Source organism: Netta rufina (genome assembly GCF_964035555.1).
Source record: "Netta rufina genome assembly, chromosome: 4".
NCBI lineage: Eukaryota > Metazoa > Chordata > Aves > Anseriformes > Anatidae > Netta > Netta rufina.
Genome location: NC_140127.1, coordinates 68,992,253 through 69,014,691, shown reverse-complemented (window position 1 = coordinate 69,014,691; position 22,439 = coordinate 68,992,253). Strand labels below are relative to the sequence as shown.

General features: G+C 45.7%; 1 protein-coding gene across 1 annotated transcript in view; it reads left to right on the top strand.

Annotated features, from left to right (window-relative positions):
* FGFR3 (fibroblast growth factor receptor 3) overlaps positions 1 to 22,439 on the top strand; it is a gene marked incomplete at both ends in the record, with an annotated part of 51,841 nt that overhangs the window by 20,095 nt on the left and 9,307 nt on the right. Inside the window, 5 exons of the mRNA XM_084285946.1 lie at positions 3,939 to 3,992; positions 9,772 to 9,941; positions 14,464 to 14,587; positions 15,099 to 15,289; positions 20,206 to 20,350. Of these exons, the coding sequence (XP_084142072.1) occupies positions 3,939 to 3,992; positions 9,772 to 9,941; positions 14,464 to 14,587; positions 15,099 to 15,289; positions 20,206 to 20,350 (684 nt within the window). The remainder of the gene's footprint in view (positions 1 to 3,938; positions 3,993 to 9,771; positions 9,942 to 14,463; positions 14,588 to 15,098; positions 15,290 to 20,205; positions 20,351 to 22,439) is intronic.

The following is a 22,439-nucleotide window of genomic DNA, read 5'->3' as shown; positions in this document are numbered from 1 at the left end:
ATATTTTCCATGATGGGGACAGTGGGACAGAACAGCTACAAGCTGTCTAAGCTTGGATTGTTCAACAGAGGGTGCCAGAAAAAAATGTTGTTCCCAGATAGCTAACAAATAACGTTAAGCTCATCTTCATGATTTCACATTGCTGCATTGGTAGGAGAATATCTGTCACTGAGAGCTGATAAAAAGCCTCCTAATCACACAGACTAGAGGCCTGAATTTTCAGAAGAATTAACCCCTTGTAGATCTAAGGTTTTGAAAACTTTTCTTCCCCTATGTGCTGTTGGAGCCTTCTCAAGTATTCCCAACACAGTAGGTCCTTGCCTCCAAAGGTTGTGTTTCCTCAAAAAGCAAGGGGCTCCATTTGAAAACCAAACACAGAGATGTCTGTGATAGCAAATCACATCCACTCCATAAAGGTCTTTCTCTTGCCAGAAACAGGATTTTGTGTAAGTGAGAGAATCAAACCATCGTGAGAATAAAAGCTCGTTTCAGCAAGCCTTCACCAACATCTGCTTTTCATTGAACGTTACTGGAGATTGCTGTGAATGCTTCAAGGTCATATCAATTAAATGGTTAAAGAAGTATTTGGCCCTTGAAAGGCTTTCTTTAACTAGGTACGATTATTGGGACTACCCAAGGAACTGCAGGTTGTTAGAAACGTTACTCTCTCTTTTTTTAAGTGACATTAAAATGCTTTTGAGTTCAAGGGGCAGCAGGGAAGCAGAAGAGGGCAGCTGGTTACACATTCAAATGAAACAGCTGCCAGCCCCAAAAGTTTGTAAAGTGAGAAATTGTTTTAATAGTGGAAGGGCTGATAATCCTCTGCTTTTAGAAAGTTTAAGCCCCTGTGTTTTTCCTCTTCACTAATAATAGCTAATAACAGCTTAAGAACAAGCGAGTAACCTGAACCTGCTTTCTGACAGCATTACAAGTCTTTGATTCTATTAGCCCACTGTCATTACCACCAAAGTGCTGGTAATGTGGGAGTCTCCATTTTAGTTGTCAGCAGCACTTGTTCCAAACTTTGAAGCCCTGCTCGGTGTGGCAATAGTGGCGCCTCTCATACGCTCAGATATTTCTTCATAATTGTTATTGATTGCTTAGTGTTCCGCTGCGGAGAGGAGATTGTTATCTGAGATCTGTGGTTTGCGTTCCCACTTCTTAAAGGTAACACCAGCGATTAGCTCAGATGTCTCGCTGGGTGTTTATGTGGATATCTGATGTACGGGGCTGGAGTTGTTCTCTTTGTTAAACCGGGTTAAATCCGTACTAATGAACTGGAACTGCTCTGATCTGTACCCGTAAGTGAGCAAAGGAGGCTGGCTTGACAAGATGTAATACTCAAAGCAGCTGATAGGCACCTAAGTCCCTTTTTGAGAGCAACTTCCAGATCGTACCAGGATTTTCCAGTTTGGGACCATGAGTTCTGAGATCGCAGCAAACCAGCTCTTCCGCAGCAACGTCGTGTGCCCAGTGAAATGGCTGATGCTGAAGGTAGAGCAAGGAGATGCTGGAGCTGGCATTTCAGGGCTTTTCCAGGTGGGCATGCTGTGTAGTCATGCTGGCTTGACAGAAGACACACTTCTGTCCCTGCAGACCCCTCTGGGGTTTGGAGGGCACTCAGGTGATGGGTACAAACCAAGATAGTTATGGACTGCACAAAGCTGGTGTCAGCATTAGGAAGCATCAGGTACCTGAGAAGGGAGAAGCTGCTACTCTAAACTGAAAACCAGTCTGATTAGTAAGAGGCTTTGATTTATTTAAAATGCCTCCAGTGACAGACATGGGCTTGATTGCTTTACTAGTTCACAAGAAGAAATGTACTGCCCTCTTAAAACACAAACACTTGATGTGAATCACAACTGAAGACTGCATGCCCAAACTGATCTCCAGGCCTGTTGGCAGAAGCTCTGCTTCTGCAGCCATTTCATGCACACCCTCTGGATTTAGTGGCCGAGCGGCACCCCTGGGATGAGCAGCATGGGCTGCAGGCTGGTATCAGCGAAAAGAGTTTTCAAAGTACCCAAGACCAAGCTCCTCAAGCCGAGTGACTAAAATTATTAAGCCCTTCTTGCTCATAAAGAAAGCCCTTTCAGAGTAGCATCTAGCCGTTTTTGCTGATGTCAATAGGTGTTGTCTTGTGGAAAGGATTACAGGTTCAGTGAATGATTAACAAATAGCTGACACATTTTTGGTCATTTTTTGAAGGTGGTTTTTAGTAACCTGAATAGGAGCATAGCTTTGAGCATGGGATAGTTCGTCTTAACTCACGCTGAAGCTTCCCTGCAGAGATCCCGTATGAAACATAAGCAAGGTCAAAAACTCTCCTCATTCTTGTGCAAACATTTTGAATTGGTTTAAAAATTGATTCTGCTGCTCTGGTCACGATTGGTTCATTTGAAACCAGACGTAAACTGCGATCACATGTTAATATATGGGTAACCGAATTTCAGAGTGCAGGGCTGAGAATGTACTCGTTCATCTGTCGATGCTGGTGGGTATTTGGCAAGGTTTCTGCCTTCACCAGGACTTGAGTAAACCTGCTGGTTCTGCTGAAACACCTAAAAAGGCACTTGACTTTCAGCAAGCCCCGTGGCATTTCCCTGGATCTGCTGCCAGCAGGACCCTAGCTGTGGATCTGCAGTGAGATACGTGCTTCATGTCTGCCCTGAGTCTGTGCCAAAGAGAGGTGCAAAGCACGATGCATGACTGCAAACTGGTGCAGGGAGCTGGTTCCTGGGTTACTTGCTGCTGTGTGCAGTGAGTATCTTTGGAAGTTCCTTTCAAATTCTGCAGGGAAGTGACGTTTGTTACTACCTTTTCCATCCCTTTTGATTTTTACCTCCAAGCTTTTTGTCGCTGGGCCAGTTAGAGAATGGCAGAAAACTCGAGTGCATCTTCCTAGGAAGGAGTCTTGGTCTGAATTGGTGTTTTGCTTTTCTGGCCACATGTCGTACACTCATAAAGTTTCCTGTTTTCTTGTGCTTAGTGCCAAGTGCTTTTACCTCTGTCTCAGAATATAAAGGCTGCTGCATTGTTAGCATTTTGCCTTTATTTTAAAAAGAAATTCCTGGAGATTATATAAAGTCAGAGACACTAAATCTTCCAGACACTGAATTGTACTAAATTGCGTAAAACTAAATCAAACACTAAGCTGCTATTTTATCATGGGATTTACATTTACAGTAGTTGTTCACGGGCAGGGAGGGGGATGGAGGCTTCATTGTGGACAGCTTGGAGAAGGTGAGGTGTTAGACCACATCAAGAGAATGGGTACAGAAAGCTTCAGAGAGATACTGATGGAAAATTCCCACCTGTTAACCTGTATTCAGTTACAGCCTCGAGGTGCCTCTATAGAAGGAATATAACTGAAGGCAGCTGGGTCAAGGAGTAGCCAGCAAAATGTCTATCTGGAGAGAGGTTTGATTACAAGGGGAAGTTTTAAAAGCCTTGGTTTGAGTAGTTTAGCAAGGAGTTAACACAGGGAGATGTAGCAGGGATATGCTGAGCTAAAAGAACAGTACAGAGAAAGTGAATTAGAAATGCTGACCTGTCGTTCTGAGACTTGGTGAGATAAAAAGTCTTCAGTGTGAATGCAGGGGAAAAAAAAAAAAAGCAGGGATAGCTTGTTCTGCAAAAATAAATCTCCCCTTTTGGAATTGCTTTTGTGTTTAGGAGGAGAGCACTTTGCACATGGAGCAGTAGTTGGCACTGGAGCCCTGCTCTCCAGTGGCAGAGCACTGGCAAGTTCATGCCCCCCTCTCCTAGTTCAGAAAGCTCCTGGCTGGTCATCCTGGGCTGGTGGAGGTACAGGGGAGGGAGACACATCACTCAGATGTCCTCTCTCGCTGGAGGACTGACACCAGCAGGCTCATCCAACACAGCATCCCCATGTGCCATCTTCTTTCTGCTTCATTTCTTTCCCCTTCTCTTCCTAGATTCGCCTTCGTCGGGTGATGATGAAGATGACGACGATGAGTCAGAAGATACAGGTAATTTGTTTTTATGAGATACAGAGATCTTTCCTTTACAAGAGATGTGGCTGACATGTGGAGTAGCTCACCTGGATATATGCCTAGACTGACAGCAGCTCTTCGTCACGTTGAAATTGGTGTCCTTAGGACAGGAGTGCAAACTCTTTGGACCTGGCAGCAGAAATTTAGAAATAGATGCCAGAGTGGTACAGCTGCTCCGTTATCTTACTGATATTTGATTTTTTCAGCTGCTTGATTCTGTGAGTTTGACTTGATGAACTCAAGTTATAAATTCTCCTTGCACTTAAAATCCAGCCAAAGCCTCTCTGCCATTGCTTTTTTCACTGTGCTGAAGTTACACCTTGCAGTTACACATCACAAACCTTAGTCTACTTTATTTTTAGCAGGTTTAATTCTGGTCCTTACAAGCATCTTGGCTGGAGGCAGAGGCAGCTCGGAGAATAAAATTCACGCTAGCCAAGCGCCAAATTTACTGCTGCCGTAAGCAGGAGCAACCCCTTTGGCTTTCCTGTCTTTTTCTTTGACTCGCATGGGGAAGGCAGCCCCAGAACAGAGCCTCAGTGCTTTTTACACTGAATCTCTTTCAATCCCAGTGCTTGTTTCTTTAAGTGCAATATCATTAATCAGGATCATTACATGCTTCATAGGCGTTAGTGTTGTGTTTTATTATGCTCTTTATATTTCTGCAAAGCGAGCTGCCTGTGCATATGTGTTTTTAATAAATAAATGTCTTGCATTTGAACTCCAAATCAGCTATGTACGTTGGCAGAAGTTCAACATGACTGGAAAATTTCTCCTGCCCATAGCGTTGGAGGACTCTTTAAAACAGGTCTCCCACTGTAATAAATTTGTGCCGCTGTGTCGTGCAGTATGTGGACAGTAATTGTGAGCTACGGTGCCAGGCAACCCATCGGCAGCAGTTAGTGGTTTTCTGATAGCTTCTAATTATGGGCTGGATCCCGCACGTTGAAGAGCACCTTTGCAGAGGTGCTCAGCGCTCCCAGTGCCTGTTGAAGCCTGCTGGAGACATGGGAAGGGTCAGTTTTGGTCAGGGTTTGCTCTTGCTACAGAGCAACTTCTGATGAGCACAATTAATTGCTCTGTGCTTTTTTAAATGTGGTTTGTAGTAAACTTCATCTCTTAGCAACAGGTATCACAAAACACGGGCTGTTTTATGGTACAGAAAGACACGTTTTTCTTCATGGTGAGGGAAAACACACGTTTTGCCACATGTATTTATAGCCTGTATTCTGGGTCTTCTTGACTTCAAGGCTGTCTCTTTTTTTAGACCCGAAGGTAACCACTGGCTTTGCTTAAAGGTCTTGCTATAAAAAGTTGGATTCTCTTTTGCTTTAAAAACAGTTGATTAGCTTCAAGTGCCAGAGCGATGAAGCCTTGTGGTGTGCGGTGACATGAATGTACTTTATGTTGCTTTGTTTAATGTCAGACCCCCTAAGTTAACATTGGCAGATCTTCTGTTGAGTGTGGGGAGCTGTGTGTTAACCCCAGCAGCACCGCCACTGGGACATCTCACAGGGGCTGCTCGACCATCCCGAGCAGGATGCGTGGGTATAGCAGCTGCCATGTCCTGTGGACTGCTCAAATCCCATGTCCTCCATCCCTTGTGGCAAAAAGTACCCTAATGAGGTGTGTGAGCTACTGCCTGGTCATCAGACATCAGGAGTTAGAGCACTGAGGGCAATAAATGCTTCTCATGCAAAAGCAAAATATAACCAAGAGTTGTTCTTATGCAGAGGGAGATAATGTGTCCAGGACTCTCTTACTGCGTGTTGCCACGTTTTGCACATCACTGAGTAATAATTTCTCCAGGCCCCTTCTGATGCTATGTGCATTTTCTGGCTTGCTTGTGTTGTTCAAGAGTTTTTAAGCCTCATATTTACAGAGAGGGGCTTGGAGAGATGACAGTAGTAGTGGTATGAGTTTGAAGCCAATCTCATTAATTTTGGAGATTTCACCCAAGACTGTTGAAATCCAAGCTGGAAATACCAAAGCTGGGGGATGAGAAGTTTCACCTAGCGGAAATGAAGTATCTGGCCCAGAAACCCTTGGAGAGTGCGGAGACAGCATCACTTAGAGATGGGTGGCCAAAGAGAAGAAAGAGGAACCTCAGCAACTTCAAATCATCATCCCGTTTGTTGCAGCCTTGTCACGAACTGCGATCCGCCTTTGCAAAAAGAGGCTTTCCAGTACCTCTGTTCTCTACAGCTGTTTTTCCTGGCCCCGGAACAAAAACCAAACTCCCTTTTCACACAGTGCTCTTCTGCCCCAGTGCTCCCTACTCCTCTGTATCTGTTTGTTTGGAGCCCCTGCTGTGTAGCCCCAGCACCTTCAAAGAGCCCCTATAATCTCCAATTAAATCTGGCTGTGTACTCGGAGGTGTCAGCTGGGGAAATTACACAATTAGAGTTGATTCTGTCTGCTGCAGAATTTTGTGGCAGCTCCTAATTGCTAAATGAGCGCTTGGCTGTATTAATTATTCCGAGTACCGCTCTCAGTTTTTTAATTGGTCATTCCAGGCGGATGGGTGGCCAGTGTCTTTGACAAACAAAACGGATGGTCGGGCTTAGTGCTTGATGATGGGAAAGGGACGGCGACAGTGTTTGTGGATCCCTTTTTTTCACACCTGCACATACAGAATCATTGCTCGTAATTAATTTAGAGAGAGTGGCTCTGAATTATTATTTTTTTTTGCTGTCTTTCATCCTTCCTCACTCCCAAAATTCTCCGGAGCTTTGCAAGCTTTGTGTGAACAGAAGAGTTGAGCAAAAAATTTCACCCCCTTTAAAAAGGAGTAATGAAAGGACTCAGAGGGCACAGTAAACCAAAAGCACTGATGTTTTTGTTCGCCACTCCTGAGCGTGAGAACAAAGGCACCATGTTGAATGCACGGACACTTTTTTTCCAGTTCCAGTTCACCGTGCATGATGCCCTGGTTGTTGGAAGCTTGGGATGTTAGCCCAGGGTGCCAAGCCTCAAATCGCATGGGAGAGCACCCAAACAGAGGGGATGCCCTCAGGGAAGAAGCCCTGTCTAACAGCAGGAGGGAGGAGCGCATCCTGCCTTTGTGAATATTCCTGGATACTCAGAAGAATAACAAGCAGCAGGTTATAGAGCTGCCCTTCTCCACAGCAGCACATGGGGACTTTGCTGGCAGTGCCTGGCCTCTCCCTGAGCCCTCCCTGCAGCACCAAGAAAAGTGCATGAAATCCTTGGGAAGTCTGGGTGTGTGAGCCATGCAGTTCTTTGCTGTTTTTCTAAGATATTGGAAAGTGAATGGCTGCTCCCATCTAGCCCGTGTTATCATGCAGCATTTGAGGCCTCCCCAGATGTGCTGTTTATTCACAGCGAGTTTTGCTGCACAGGTGTGCGCGCCACGGGTGAACACCACATTCCTCTGATAAATGGAGCTGACTGACAGGAGTCGAGGCGTGTTGTGCAAGGCAGTCTGAGGGCAGATGCAAGTCCTTAATACTGAATTTTGCCCCCTGGAAAGGTTGTGACACTACTGAGGCACCTGTGTCCAGCCATCCAGCTGTAGAGGTGTGAAAGCATGAGATGCAGGTGCTAAAACGGTGCATGCTTTAGCTGAGCCCTGTGAGCCTGCCTGCAGAGTCTCTGGAGCTCAAATGCCATGAATTGAAGAGCCCTTGAGCTCTTTGAGCTGTGGAGGTGGGTTGCACAGCAGTGAGCTTTACCACCGAACACCTACGGGATTTATCCCAGCAGAAGCAGCCCCCTCTGTGACCCCTCCCCAAGGACTGTCAAAAAAAACTCCCCTCTTTGTGCGGGTGGAGCCAAGGCAATATTTTGCTCTGTGTTTGCTGTAGTTGTCCTTGTATTACTTTCAGGGCAGGGGGGAATCTGCTGGAAGGGCCGGGTGTTGGTGCTTGCCAGCATCCTCTCAGCTCTTCTCTAAACCCATGCTTATGAGAAATGAGGGAAATCCTGGTTCTGCAGAAGCAAACAGGCAAACGCCCCCTTGGCTCCCTCCTGCCCGGGATGTGTCCAGTGAGGCTGACATTAAAACTGAGTATTGAATTTCCAGCTGGGAAGAGAGGAGGCCACTCCAAATTAGAGGCAGACGATGTAAAACTCTTGTCAGGCCTACTTAGTTGTGCTAGGCCCCTGCTAGGTTGTGCTTATTGCATGCCTTCAAAACCCATAATCCTCACGCACCCCTGGGAATGCAGAGTGCTGTGACATGTTTCTGTCTGAGCAATGTTTGTGTTGCACTTTCGTGTCTGGTCTGTGGTTTTTAAAGGAAGGTGGGGTCACCGCTGCCCTACCTGGAGTAGGATGGGGCTCAGGGAGCCTGACATGTCAGGGCCGACTGTGCTGGGAAGCGCTGGAGAGAAGGAACAGCTTGGGTGAAGCTCGGAGAGGCTTGAAAGGAGAAGGAAAATCTTGTACACCCTTGTAATGAAGAGGAAGGGGCTACAGAGGCTTCGCTGAGGGGGAGCTATGATCCTGGGTGGTGTTTGTGAGTGTATCATCCTTGGCAGTGCTCAAGGCCAGGCTGGATGGAGCTTTGGGCAACCTGGGCTGGTGGGAGGTGTCTGTGCCCATGGAAAAGGGTTGGAACTGGATGTGCTTTAGGGTCCCTTTCAACCCAAACCATTCTGTGATTCTGTGATCTTCACCACTGCAGGAGAGGCTGGCAGTGATGCTCTCCCAGCAGCTTTGGTGGCCACCATGTTTTCCAAGACAGGTCTTGCAGGACCAGCACCTTCGGTTTGTCTTGGCCAGAAGCATGCAGGGCTCTGCAGCCAGTGGGGTTGGGTACTGTGTGCTGGTGGGTGCTTCCTTCCCATGCACTGGTTACACTCCTTGGCCTCCTCTTTGCTATTTTGGTAGGCACACACAGTGAGCCCCCATTTGTCTCCCTTCAGTCTCGGAGCAGGGCATGGAGCTGGCAGGGCGAGCACCCTGAGTGCAGCTCTGCAGTGTTTCCTTAAGCAGAAACGAAAGCTTGGGAGGCTTGTTTTTAGAACTTTCTCTTTCTTTCTTTCCAGAATAATAAGTTTGCTGCCGCTGCTGCCTTAATTTGGAGTTAATATGTAATGTTTGTAACGATGCCAAGAAACATTGCTGTACTTAAGGCAGATTATAAAAAGTATCTCATGCTAACACTGGTATTTTAAAACTTATCCCTGTTCAAAGGTAACATGAATCTTTAAAACTAAAATCACTTGAACTTTAAGAACATAAACATGATAAACCAGTTTGGCACTGTCTTTTTTTCCCTTTCCTTCCCTTAAGGAGGCTGCACTATGTTTATGCTCACAGAGGAGCAAAATTTTCCAAAGCACTCAGCTAATACTTTTTCTCTGCTCCCTTGCTGGCCCATCAGCATTTTTTTACAATTCCAACATTATTCTGCTCTTCATGCTTCTTGACTACTATTGTCCCGAAGGTACATCTGTATCTTTTTACACACTGAAGCCAAACTCTCACCCTGATCTGGGATAGCTCTCCCCGTTGATTTAAAAGCAGCTACTCTAGACTTACACCGGCATTACCAAGACAAGAACCTGGTCATGAACTTTTCGTCACAAACCTAAAATGCAAACACCCTGTCTACGTCTATAAGAGTCATTTAGCTGGAAAGCATTTCTGTGTCATTTATCTTAACTGCAGCAGGTAGCAATTTAACTGTCACTCCGCACATGCCAAAGCCTCCTCAAATGCATCTGCTCACCAGCTGATATCCTCTGCAGCAGAAACGGGCCTGTTCAGCTTGTCTTCTTTTTCTCAGGTGTCCCCTTCTGGACCCGGCCAGATAAGATGGAGAAGAAGCTGCTGGCAGTTCCTGCCGCCAACACCGTTCGCTTCCGATGTCCGGCGGGTGGCAACCCAACTCCCTCCATTTACTGGCTGAAGAACGGCAAAGAGTTCAAGGGAGAGCATAGAATTGGGGGCATCAAGGTAAGGCCTCGGTTTGGATCTCTGGTTTTGTCAAAATTTTTCTACCAACTGTAAGAAATTGTATTTCACTGTAATTAATGTTGGTACATGTAAGAGCATGGTCCCAACTGCACAGGAATGGGGATGTTTCTGGCAGTCCTAGCAATTGTTTGACACCAAAGTGTTAGATAGGGCTGCTGTCCATCAGGATTCAAGGCTTAATCCCCTCTGAGTTTGTCTATACTGGCCATTCAGGGTTTAGGTAGAAATGAGGCTGAGTTTATGGGTGCGTTGTAGACAGCAATGAGAAAGTAATAATACTCCTAATTTCTGGAGATCAGCCCAGTGCATTCAGATGTGCATGACCAAGCCATAGCTACTCATAGCTTTTAAGGAAAAATGACTGTGTTGTTTGAAGGTGTGGGAAGGTCCTCACCAAAGAGCTGGACTGCTGTGTTGGTGGTCATTAACATTCTTGTGGTATAAATCATTGACCCTCGGTCAAGTGTTGGATTACCCTATTTCAGAGTAATAGCATCTGCTCCTTGGCTTCTTCCTTCTCCTTCTTCCCTTTCTACCATAAGGTGTTCTGGAAAATGTTCTCGCTCAAGTGGACACCAAAAGTGCACTCAAATGACCAAATTATCTAGAAGTTTCTGTGCTACTGTACATAACAAATGAGAGGACTTGTAACTAAAGAAAATCTGCTGCTCTGATTTTGTTGTTGTTGTTCCTTTGTCCCCTTGAGGTCACGATCAAACATACCTGGGGAGCATAAAGCTGGCAGTAGCTGGTTAGGACAATACCAGAGCAGAAGGAAGGACTCCTGAGCAGGCATTTTCAGCCTGTACCCTGCCAGGCCTGGCGTCTCCCTGGGCTGCTGGTGAGGAAGGAAGGTGGTTTTTCAAAAGGCACCTTCATCAGTACCTTAAATAGCTCTGTGCTGATGCCTACCACATCTGTAACGCCGTGAAAGGGGGCTAGACATGCGGAGTGTGCACAGCTCCAGAAACCAGAAAAGGATTCGAAAAAGTCTTCCCTCCCCACACTGCTTTTGGGCTGTTGCTTTCCTGTTAGCTCAGGCCCGTTCCTGAAAGAGCCTATTGTGGTTGTTTCAGAGAAGCCTTTGAAGGTCCCTCCTCAGCCCTGTCCCCTTTCCAGCCTGGATGAGGCTGAAGACACACTTGCTTTTAGATCTGAAAATTTAAGGAGAGAAAAGACTCCTGTCTGTAAACAGTCTTACAGCAGATAACAGTTACAAAGCACAAGCATCTTTTACTAATTGCACGCTGTAAGGATCATCATGAAATGTTTTCAGGCTTGCGTGCGCTGTTTGAACTGCTTTTTACAAGACTGTGTGACATCAGCTGCACTAAATTATGCTTGCAGAATAAAATCTAAAGCTGAAAGCAATTCCCCTACCCACTTCCCGGTGGTTTTAATCTATCCTTGAGTTTAAATTGACACATTTCATCCTCTGCAACACAGTAGTGAGTCTTTGGCATCGCTGTGCTTTGTTTCTCTAGGGGCACCTTCCAGCAACAAGCCAATGCTTAAAGTGCTGTTGAAGGCAACGTCAGGCCAATTACAGCAAGATTGGCTTAAACTCTCTATCTGTCTAGGTATAGTTCTTTGTCCCTTTCCTGATATAAAGACATCTTTCTTGCTCTGTAATTTTCCTTATTTGCTTGCTTTTGCTCTTGAGCCACGGTTAGATATAAGTAGTCTAATGTAAATCTCATCCAATATAAATAATACAGATAGATATCAACCAAGATTTGAACCAGAAAAAGAAAGTGAAAACCTCTTCAGTATTTCATGTACTTAAGATTTAAATTCCCAGTTACAACTTAGCTTCATAACAGGATTAGGTAGCTTGAAAAGAATGGGAAAGATCCAGATCTGGCAGAGTTTGGTTGGCTTGCTTCATCTCAAGATCTGGTCTTAACCCAGAAATCCTTGAGCTGGGAATTTTCTCATTTGTTCTCAGTGTGCGGAAGAGTTTAAACATTGATTGTGAAAGGAGTGTGGTCAGCAGATGAAAGCTGACCACTGTTCCACTTCTGCCTCTCGCAAATGGCATTTAGATCCTGTGTGATTGTCAGAGCCCTTTGTAAAGTCTGCAAGAGAGAAGGGCAGGCTAAAGAGAAGGCCCGGGCTAAACTGATCTTCTTACAGTTCATCCTTAACTGGTAGAGAGAAGAAATTCATATGACTTATCATATGAAATTTCCCAAAGAGCATTAATGGTTAAATCCGTGTTGGAATCCCTAATATCGTAAGCCTGTGTGTGTTAAATGACCCTAGAAGGGAAGATCGAGGGGGAGGGGAGATAGGGGATTATCCCTTCCCCAGACCATTGCACATACCAGTCTGGCAAACACCGACTGAGTTTCCAAGTGTGTCTGCAAATGTTTGTTTCACAAGAAGCCAAGAATGACAACACCAAATAAACCAGAGGGACTTCCAGTATCTCACCAACTTGATTAATGTCTGCACTAAGTCACCTCTTTTTTCTAGTGTTTTATCAAGTACAGCAATTATCCGAACTTGGGAACATCCCTTTTTATTATCCTTTAAGTCTAGACCCAGTGTCAACCTAAAAAAAGAGCCCTGTTCCTGCTAGAAAAGTTCCCAAACAAGTTTTCCCCAAGTTTATGCCCGTGGTTCCGCAGTATCATGTCTTTGTTCAGGGTCCAAAGTCCCTGTCACAAGCCCAATGATGAGACATTACTTGAAAGTAAATACAAGACATGCTAAGTAAAATACCTAATTTGGAGCTGATTTTATAATACAGTTCAGACTAGGGAGTTGATCGGGTGTCTGGAGTCCCATTTCCTTGGAGTAGCTCCTTGGGGTTCCACAGGAAAATGCTTTGCAATGCTGAAGAGTGAATTAAAAGAAGTCTTTAAACAAAACTACGAGACAAGCCAGTATGGAAATGAGCCACTGAGCAGCCACAAATTTGCATTCAAACTTCCTTGACAGTCTGGTATGTTCAGATGTGAACCCAGGGGTTCAGGCCCTCAGCTCTCACTGCTTCTGTTACCCTGTAATTGCAGCACTGTTGAAGAGCTGCACCAAGTGGGATGTTGCATTACAAAAGGTGAAATGTTGGCTATGCACAGAGCTCCATCTGTGCCCTGAGTGGGCAATGAGCACAGTCAGACCCGGCCAGACACCTGCAGCAACGGGGACTGCTTTGCAGGCTGTTTAAAACAGCCATGGCCTCCTGAAATGAAAGGAAAAGTGGGGTACTCAGCACTGCTCTCCCAGGGATGTACAAAGCAGGGGGCTTTGTCAGATGGCTTTTGCTTGCTTGGGTTGAAACTAAGCAAGTTGTTTAAGCTGTCTGGTCCTATGACTTCAAACCTTCTCTTTCCAAAATTCTGGCTTTAATTGCGACTTGGCCCTTTAAAGGGAACCATGTGGATGCAATTTATGTGTAGCAAAAGAGGTTAAATGACTTCATATTGGAGTTCACCTGCTGCAGCAAGAAACCTCCAGGAGCAATTACACCCTTGTTTTTTTCCATCAGCCCTTGACATTCCGTAGCACAGCATTATTGTAATCTCCTGCTTCTGTGTCCTTGGAGTCACCTTCACCATGTTTAATAAAGTTAAATGTGCTGCTCTGGGCAGCAGAAGGCATCAAATGAATATCCAGAGATCTGCAGAGCTTTTGTACACTATGCATCCTGAAGTCATCTTTGTTTGGGTTGGTTGCTTTCTGTATTAATTCAAGATTTACTTCCCATATCCGTTATTTCCTCTGCACTCATTAGAAGTAAACGTTCCAGCGGGGAGCGCAGGGCAGTGGGTCAGGCTGGATACCTCTAGATATAAGCCCTATCCAGAAAAATAAGTAGCATGAGGCTTAGCGCAGAAAGAGAAGGGCTGACCAAGCATCCTAGGGACTGGACTTGAGGCTGGGCATGTTTTCTCATCTGTTCTTGACAGACAATTTAGGGGGTTCACTCAGCTGTAGATAACCATTTCTGTTCAGACAGATGCCATGCCGTATTGTCCCCATAGCACAGTTGTTCAAAATACCTTATAGATAGGGTAAGAAGTATTATCTTTATTGTTTCTAGTTATCTTTACGTGTTATATGTAGCAGTTGGTAAAGATCTGCAGACAAGAGTCCAATATTTTGGGCTGACAGTCTGTGGACCAGAGTGGTCTCACAAAGAGGACAAGTGGATTGGGGCTACCTTAGCTGATGTCTTCTAAACTCGTTATTCTAATGAGAGGTGCCATAATCAGTGCAACTGTCAGCTGATTTTATTCGTGTTATTATTGTGGAAGCATCTACAGGTCCCCGTTACAATCTCAGCATGGCACTGTTTATGCACTGGTCTTAATTCATCTTCAAATTAAGCCTTTAATGACCCTTGAAATAGGTGCTTGTGATGTTCAGGCCAGCTCGGGGATCCGTTCATGCTGGCTGTGTGTGTAGAAGGTCCCTGACTGTTCACTGATTTGAAGGCTCTGGTGATGACCGTGCTTGACCATGGGCCTGATGGTTTGATTTCTTCTTCTAGTTGCGACACCAGCAGTGGAGCTTGGTGATGGAGAGTGTTGTGCCGTCAGATCGAGGAAACTACACTTGCGTTGTGGAGAACAAATACGGCAATATTAGGCACACGTACCAGCTTGATGTATTAGGTGAGATTTCCCTGTTTTCCCTCAACAACTAATCTGTGGTGATGTTGAACAGGCACATGACGGGATAAAGGAAGCAGGAACTTGGTTTCTTTCCCAAATGGCTGAATCATGCATCTTCTGAAGCCAACAGGAAGCCTCCTTTTGACCAGCACTTCAGCCTCGGATCTGCGATCAATAAATTACCTAGCTGGTCTAGAGAGGAGCCAGAGAAGGAATGGCATGAGTGGGGCTGAGATCCTCTGCTCTCGGGTGGTTCTCCCTCTTTTGGCTTGAGAAGCATTGTCTGGCGAGGTGGCTGGGACACCTGGAAGGGATGACAATCCCAGTTTGTACCCTTTCTGCTGAAAAGCAAGGAGATTCCCCATCTGAAACAGCTCCTGCCAGGTCGCTGTGAGCTGACACCACTGAGCAGTGTTGTCCCTTCCCATCGAGAGCGCTGAAGGGTGCAGAGGGGAGACCTTGCTGGAAGAAGGACGGGTAAATTAAGATTTCCTTCTCCTCTGTGTTTCAGAACGGTCACCCCACCGACCGATCCTGCAAGCGGGGCTCCCTGCCAACCAGACTGTGGTGGTTGGGAGCAATGTGGAGTTTCACTGCAAGGTCTACAGCGATGCCCAGCCTCACATTCAGTGGCTGAAACATGTGGAAGTCAACGGCAGCAAATATGGGCCCGATGGGACACCCTATGTCACGGTGCTGAAGGTTGGTACTCTCTCCTTCTTTTCACCCTCAGGGCAGTCTTTCCTCTGCCTTGGTCTCAGTGTTACAGAGACAGCAGCTACATTGTGGGGATGCTTCTCAAAGAAACCCACTGTCTTGTGGCAAAAGAGATCAGCACTGTATAGAGGTGCTCGCCGTCAATGGAAGCCATAAACTTTTATTTTGATGTTTGTTAATGAGCCCTAGACTAGCCCTGCCATGCAAACCAGAAACTCCCATCAAAATATGCTAAATGCCCTGGAAGGGTGCTTCCAGCTCCTGGAAGGGTGGTTATTATTTAAATGAGATTTTTGGGAGCTCCAGGTTTCATTTTATGTAATTGTTTCATGTCTATAAGAAAAAAAAACATTGAGAGTAAGCCCCTGTTGGGATTGTTCTTTCCTTTAAAGCCTGCGCAGTAGAATATTCTACTTTTGGAGGGGGTACAGCAAAAATGTCCTGAAGTTGATGTTCCAGACTCTTCTGCTTGCCAGAGATAACACAACTACTGTAGTGGCATAGATAAGCAAAGTAGTTGTAAGGGCTGAGGCAACTGTGAGAAAAGCAGCATAATAAAAGAGAAGCTGTCAGATTGAATTTGACCTAAAATTGTAAAAATAACTCTCTTTTACAGCTTCAAAAGAGGTATTTTCAGGGCTTACTAAAATAAAAGGCTCCCAACTAAAACACATTCTTTCCCTTTCCAAGTAAACATACTGCAGCACACATGTGCTAAATAATGCTCAACAACCAGCACCTGAGAGCCAAGACAGTCTTGTTGTTCCAGCCACTAATATTTGTGAGCATTGCTATTATCCATGCTCAGGAAAGCTTATTTTTTATTGAGCAAAAGCTCACTTAGTAAAACTTCACTTGGTTAAAATGCTTTCTAGAAAGGGATCTTCCAGCTTGCAGACAGAGCAGAGCCAGCAGGTCTGGTTTCTCCTGAACTAGTGCAGATAATAAAAGTTAGGAACAGAGAATGAAAAACAAATTGAACTTTTAAGCACCGCCCCCCCCCCCTTTTTTTTTAAATAATTAAAGGCATCCTGTGTTTGTATTGTATTCATTAAAATATGTAGTGCCAAATCCAGTTTTTCTGTCTCTGAAACCAGATTTTGTCCCTGCAGTTTTGAGCAGAGGTTGTCCTCTGCATGGGCATTCGCTGTGCACATCCTGCTGCACACACCCTTTTATCTCTTTGTATGAAATTAAAAAAAACACCAAACTTATCAGACAGCATCTACAAAACTGTAACTCAGCCAGATACATGATAATAAAAGCCAGAGACCCTGGAAATAATTACATAGATTGAAATAACAGATCAGTTGGAAGAAATGGCTGGAGACAGTTCTCCAGGATTGGCAGCAGGCGCTTCTCGCGAGTTGATAAAACTTTTATTTTCTGTCTGTGTCTCCAAATATGTTTGAATTATGCATATTTGAATTTCCCCCTGGTTTCACAGCCCAGTACCACGCTCTGAATAGCTGGCTGTGTCACATGCCATCTCGTATAGTCTCCGAGCTCCGTGTGTGGTCCCCATGGGATAAAGTGCTACCTTTGGGAAGTTTGCAGAGCCGCTGCGAACAGTGGCTTGTGTCACAAGCACAAGCTCCCATTTTGCTGTGGCAAAGAACATATAAATAGTCCGTATAAATAGTGTTTTAAAATTACGTTTGAGCGGCACTGGGGTGGCTAGGTAATTAGAATTGCCAAATACCTTCTCTTCTGTGGACGGCAAAGGCTCTGCATTCCTCGAAGGGGAGCACAGGCAGGCGTTTGAAAGCAGAAGTTTTGTTTGGTTTTATTTTTGCTGAATAGGACCAGCACACGTCTATTTACTACTTCTGGTTAATCAGGAATGCTTTGAATTGTATTAATGCCGGCACCAGCACTGGGGCACGGAGCATTTCCATTTTGGGATGCATCTTTTGTGCACCAGTACTGGGCCTCCGCAGAGCTGTATCAGGCCCAGCTTTGCAGGGATTTTTTTATTATTTTTTTTTTTGGGTGTACGTGCTTGTTTGCTTTTTCAAAAATAAAGATGATCTCGCTGTCATCTCAGGGCCAGTCGTTTGGCTGTATGGACTCGTTGCTCTTGTGCCATGCGGTGCTGTTGCTTTGAGCCAGGATTCTGGCCATGCTGCTGGAGCAGGGTCCTGCTAGCAGCCCTTTTGACCTCTGCTGCTTTAGAAGGGGCTCCCCACTGCCCAGTACTTTGGTGTCTGCAGGGAGATAAGGCTTTTTTATCAGCCTGTCCTTCCCTCCTGCCTTCAGGAGATTTTGTGGAGCCTAGGACCTGCTGCGGGGCAGTTTGTATATGGGGAGCAGACCAGTCTCCATCAGAGCAAGGGGGAAGGAGAGGAGCCCGGCATGTGAAATTCCCCCTCACATCTAAATCACAGGGACAAAACCCACCCCAGGCCAGATGGATAAACTGAATGCTGTACTTTCAACCTATTTTTTAAGCAGCCTGACAAAACCAAGCCATCACCTGCGTCAGCTCCTGAAAGCCGGGCTCATTTGTGATCAAAGGAAAGTCCTTGTTCTTTGCAGAGGAGCACTAAATGCATTCCAGTTTTGGAGGGGGGCTGGCAGCACGGTGCCCGAGCTTTGTCAAAGGCTAAATTGTACGTTCGGCATTGAAACATGCCCGCTTTAATTATAAACAAGGCAGCAGCAGCAGGCAGGCACATTTCCCCCCTGGTCAGGACAGACAGACCTTGCAGCGTGTGAGCCTCAGAGACGAGATCAGGTCAAAGCCAGCAGGGTTTGCCATCAGATGTGGACACCAGGGCTCCTTGCTGATGCCACCTCTGGGTTTGACTTCCAATAGCCTATGAGATCTGGCAGCCCTGCTGATTTTCATGGGCTGAGGGTCACATTGGCAGGCTCAGGCCCTGAAATCAAAAGCATTGAGATGGAGCTGGAGGACATAAGAACAAAACTGAGAAATGCGATCATTTTATTTTCATTTCCAGGACTGAAGCTGATATTTTTATGGACCTTCCCTAGGCTACTTCTGAGGCCACCCAAAACAGTTGTGCTTTTTTTTGTGTGTGTGCGTTTTCAACCAAAATAAAAACAACTGTTTAGGAACAAACTGATACGCAGTTGTGGCAGCTTGGAAGAAGAGAAATAAACCCCTGCTTAACAGCCTGAAGTTTGTTTGATTTATATATGCCACTTTATTTAGTAAAGAAGAGGCTCCTATAAGCAGTGGAAAAAATTACAGCTAATTTCTGAAAGGCAAAGTCAGCAGCAAGTTTCAGACCGCCGCTGCTTATATTTTGTTTCCAAATTCTATTTTGGAATCTGATAATTGAAACAGTATTTGCTGAGCCGGGTTGCAAACACAAATCTCTGCTTAAGCCCTTTCTCTGGTGCTCCTGTCTGCAGAGTTATTAGGGAACTGTAGGGCCATTGACTGCTGTCAGATGGAGAAGTGGGAAATTGTTCTAAGAAAGAAATGGCACGCGTGCCTCCAGCAGCAGGAACACCATCGAAGGGGTGGGAGGTCACCTATGTGTGGTTTGGGGACTCCTCTTCTTCGCCCAGGTCATGGGTAGGTCTCTCACCACAGGGCGAGCTGGGGATGGTGCTACAGCCGGAAAGAAAATAGGCATGAACAGTCAATCCTAGCTGATATAGGTTCGATGGAGGTATTGTTTGGTTTACTGAAGTTCAGGTTTCTGTCTATTCCTGCAGTCTTGGATCAGTAAAAACGCTGAAGCCGATGCTAACCTAAATCTGTTCAATGTGACAGAACAAGATGAAGGAGAATATCTGTGTAGAGCCAACAATTTCGTAGGCATAGCCGAAAAACCATTTTGGCTCCACATTCGCAAACCAAAACCAGGTAAACCACAGACTCTGTCCCAAGGCCCTGGCAACTGCAAGAATGAGCTATAACATTTTAAGAAGCTAGTGATTAAAATTACTATTCATTTTGTATTACACCCTGTCAACTGACGCTGAATGGCTTTATCTTATTTTCTTGCTAATTTTTTTTTACAAGAATGTAACGCCTATACAGCAATTGCCATGGAAAAATTCCCACAATAAAATGACTGTCAAATTTTGCTATCAACTCTTCACGCTTTTATTCCTTTCCCTTCCTTACAATTGAGTGCTGATAACAGAATTGCATGCTAATGACCTGTGACGTTCGGTGCTATGGAAAACCAAGATTTTTGCCCCTAAAACTGATACAGTCGTTACGGACTGACTTCTGTCCGTTTGAGGCGTAATTGGGAAATAAATATCAACGTTGACTTGTATGAGCAAGCACGTTAAGCAGAGAGCAGTGCAAAGTTGTGAGCTCTCTGGTGTGACTCCAGCTGTTTCACTCCTGGAGGGTTCAGCACCTTCTTGGGATCAGCCAGAGTCACGCTGCAGTATCAAGGGCTGTATGATAAATATTTGGCTTAGAAATGGCCATTCTGAAAATAAGTCTAAAAAATTTGACAATTCTGAATATTCTTCAATGAACTCAATATTTTTATGTTCATCTGGTCAGCACTTGAGTCTTTCCCCACTACCTCTCACCTCCTTTCTTGTTTCTTTCCTTCTTTCCTCTTTCCTTTCACTTTCTCTCTCTTCCCCCCTGTACTCACCCTACTAACTGAAGGTCAGTCATATTGTGGGGGCAATTTTTCGTTTGGATGCTTTTGCTTGCATGCTTCTTTAGTGGGACAGAGTAAGAACCTGGTGAAGGGAACTTTTTTGCTTTTGACTACAGGTTGCAGAGGGGAATGAATGAATAAATGTGGAAGATGGGCCATTGGAAAAAAAAAAAAAAAAAAGAAAAACTTTAATCTGCTTTTGAAATTTGCCTGTGGTGTCCTCACACTTGCTGGGAATGTGGCTTATTCTCTGTTTTCCCTCTTTCTATATGTGTGTGTTTTTTTTCCCCGTAGACGGCAGGTGTTAACACAACGGATAAGGAGCTAGAGATTCTGTACTTGCGAAATGTTACTTTTGAGGATGCTGGGGAATATACTTGTCTCGCAGGGAATTCTATTGGTTTCTCACATCACTCTGCTTGGCTGACGGTGCTACCAGGTATTTCCTTCTGTGCTGGCCTCTCCTTCCTTCTCCAGGGTGCTTTGATGTTTGCTGTAGAAATGCCAGGTTCCTGCTGACACGTTCCCCAGGGAGGGCTCCCCTCTGGGATTTGCCATGCCAGTGACGAACCAGTGCAGCAGAAGACCCCTGTTGCATACTCACAGCTGGCAGATTTTGCATTTCGTCTCGGGATTTAAATTACTATTGCAGCAATGATACAAATTGCCCAGGATCCTTTTAAACATGGATAACTCAGAGGTGCTCACAGCCTCTGCATTAGGAGACTGTCTCTAGGTGCCAAAATTAGTCGCTTTGTCTCCTTATGCTGCAAGCGTACCTAGTGGGAGAAAGAAACTCCCCATCAGATGATCCAGGACACCTATACTGGTCGTGTACAGCGGATCATCAAGGAGAAACCTTTCTGTCCAACCTCATATCTCAACCAAAAATGAGATGCACAAGTAGTCGGTGTGAGTACCCCCGTCCCTGCCTGTAGCATTATTTCCGCTTCACGGATGAACAGGCGGAGAGAGCGATCTCAGACGGGAGGTCGACTGGAGTCATCTGTGGACAGAGCCCAGGAGTGCTGGCTCCCAGGGGCACTGAATGCTGCTTGCTCCAGCTGAAACCGATGAAAGCTGCCACGGGTTTCAAACCCGAGGCCAGAGTGACCTCAATTTTGTGGTCCTTTCATGTGCAAAGCTCTCACTGACAATGAAGCCAGCACAGAATATGCAACAGGAGGGGTCTGCCCTCCAAAAGAAGGGGCCGAGGCTGTGCTGTGCCTTCACCTGCAAATTCTGCCTCCAGCTATGGAGGCAGCATGAGCACAGCCCAGAAAAGTACCAGCAATGTCTTACATGAAATCTAAGTGGGTGTTGTGCCTTGTAGAGGGTGCAGGAACAGACCTGCAGTGTGTTCAGTAGGCCCTTGTAAGCATCCCATACCCACAGCTTTGGCTCACCGAGTCATAGACCACATTTGTTTCTGTCTCACAAACGTCTTGGGATATGTTTAGGAACCAGGAACTTTGGCATTTCTAAGCTTGACTTTATCTGTGTGGGTGATTTGGTCATAAACACTTCTCCTGGGGCTCAAGAGGGTTTCCTCCACGCCTGACCCTGCTGCCGGTGGGATCTGCTGGTCTTTTCTCTGTTTATTTGCCAGCTCTAAAATAGCTGATCCTATCCTGTTTCTGCTTCTGCCATCCACTGGATGACAAATCACTTCCTTTGGTTAGAGCACTAATATCCCTGTTATTTAAGAATCTCCTGATCCTGTCTCATTCAACCATTACGCTGTTTTCATCATGTATGAACTCACACCTCCAATTTAAGCAAAGAACAAACGGGAAAAAAGAAAACCACCTGAAGTGGAACTTTATATTGAAGTCAGATGCAGCAGAGGACAGCTGGCAGTGCAGCAGCAGGCTCCAAAGTGCTGCCCAAAGGGAGGGAGGTGCGGGATCCAACCCTGATGGGGAGCCTCACTTTGTGAACCTGTCCTTGTGGAGCAGAGAACGACATGCTGTGAGCTTTGGCACCGACCTAGTGCCTGATCCCAAAAGATCTGGTAACCTTTCCCTGCAGGGAAAGATCACCCCCTGGCAAGATCAGGCCCGGCACAGCTGGTACATAGGCCCACATGCTCTGGATCAGCCCCCGTAGTCACCCATGACCATTTCTCCATGTGCATCCTGGAAACAGCCACCAAAGACCTGATTTGGAGCCTGCTGCTGCCAGCAGAAAGGCTCCTGCTGCCTGCCAAAGCCGCTGATGGACATGGGATGTTAGCAAGCTGCCCACACTGGCATGACTTCACTGTAAAGTTTCCTGCCGCTGACTGTTCCTCTGATGCTGGTTCACCTCTGGGGGACAGAAAACCAGTCCCACCATGGCTCCTTCCTCTGGTCCAAGTGCCTGTCCTGAAGGGAACAAGGGGAGAATTGCAACTGAGCCTTGTTGGCCCCAAAAACACCTTGCTCTCAGGTGGCCACTGCTGCTGGGCTCATGCCATTGCCTTCCTGGCTCAGCCACCTCTCCAGGCCAGACCTTCCAGCCTCCTTCCAATAAAACTTAAGTTTTCA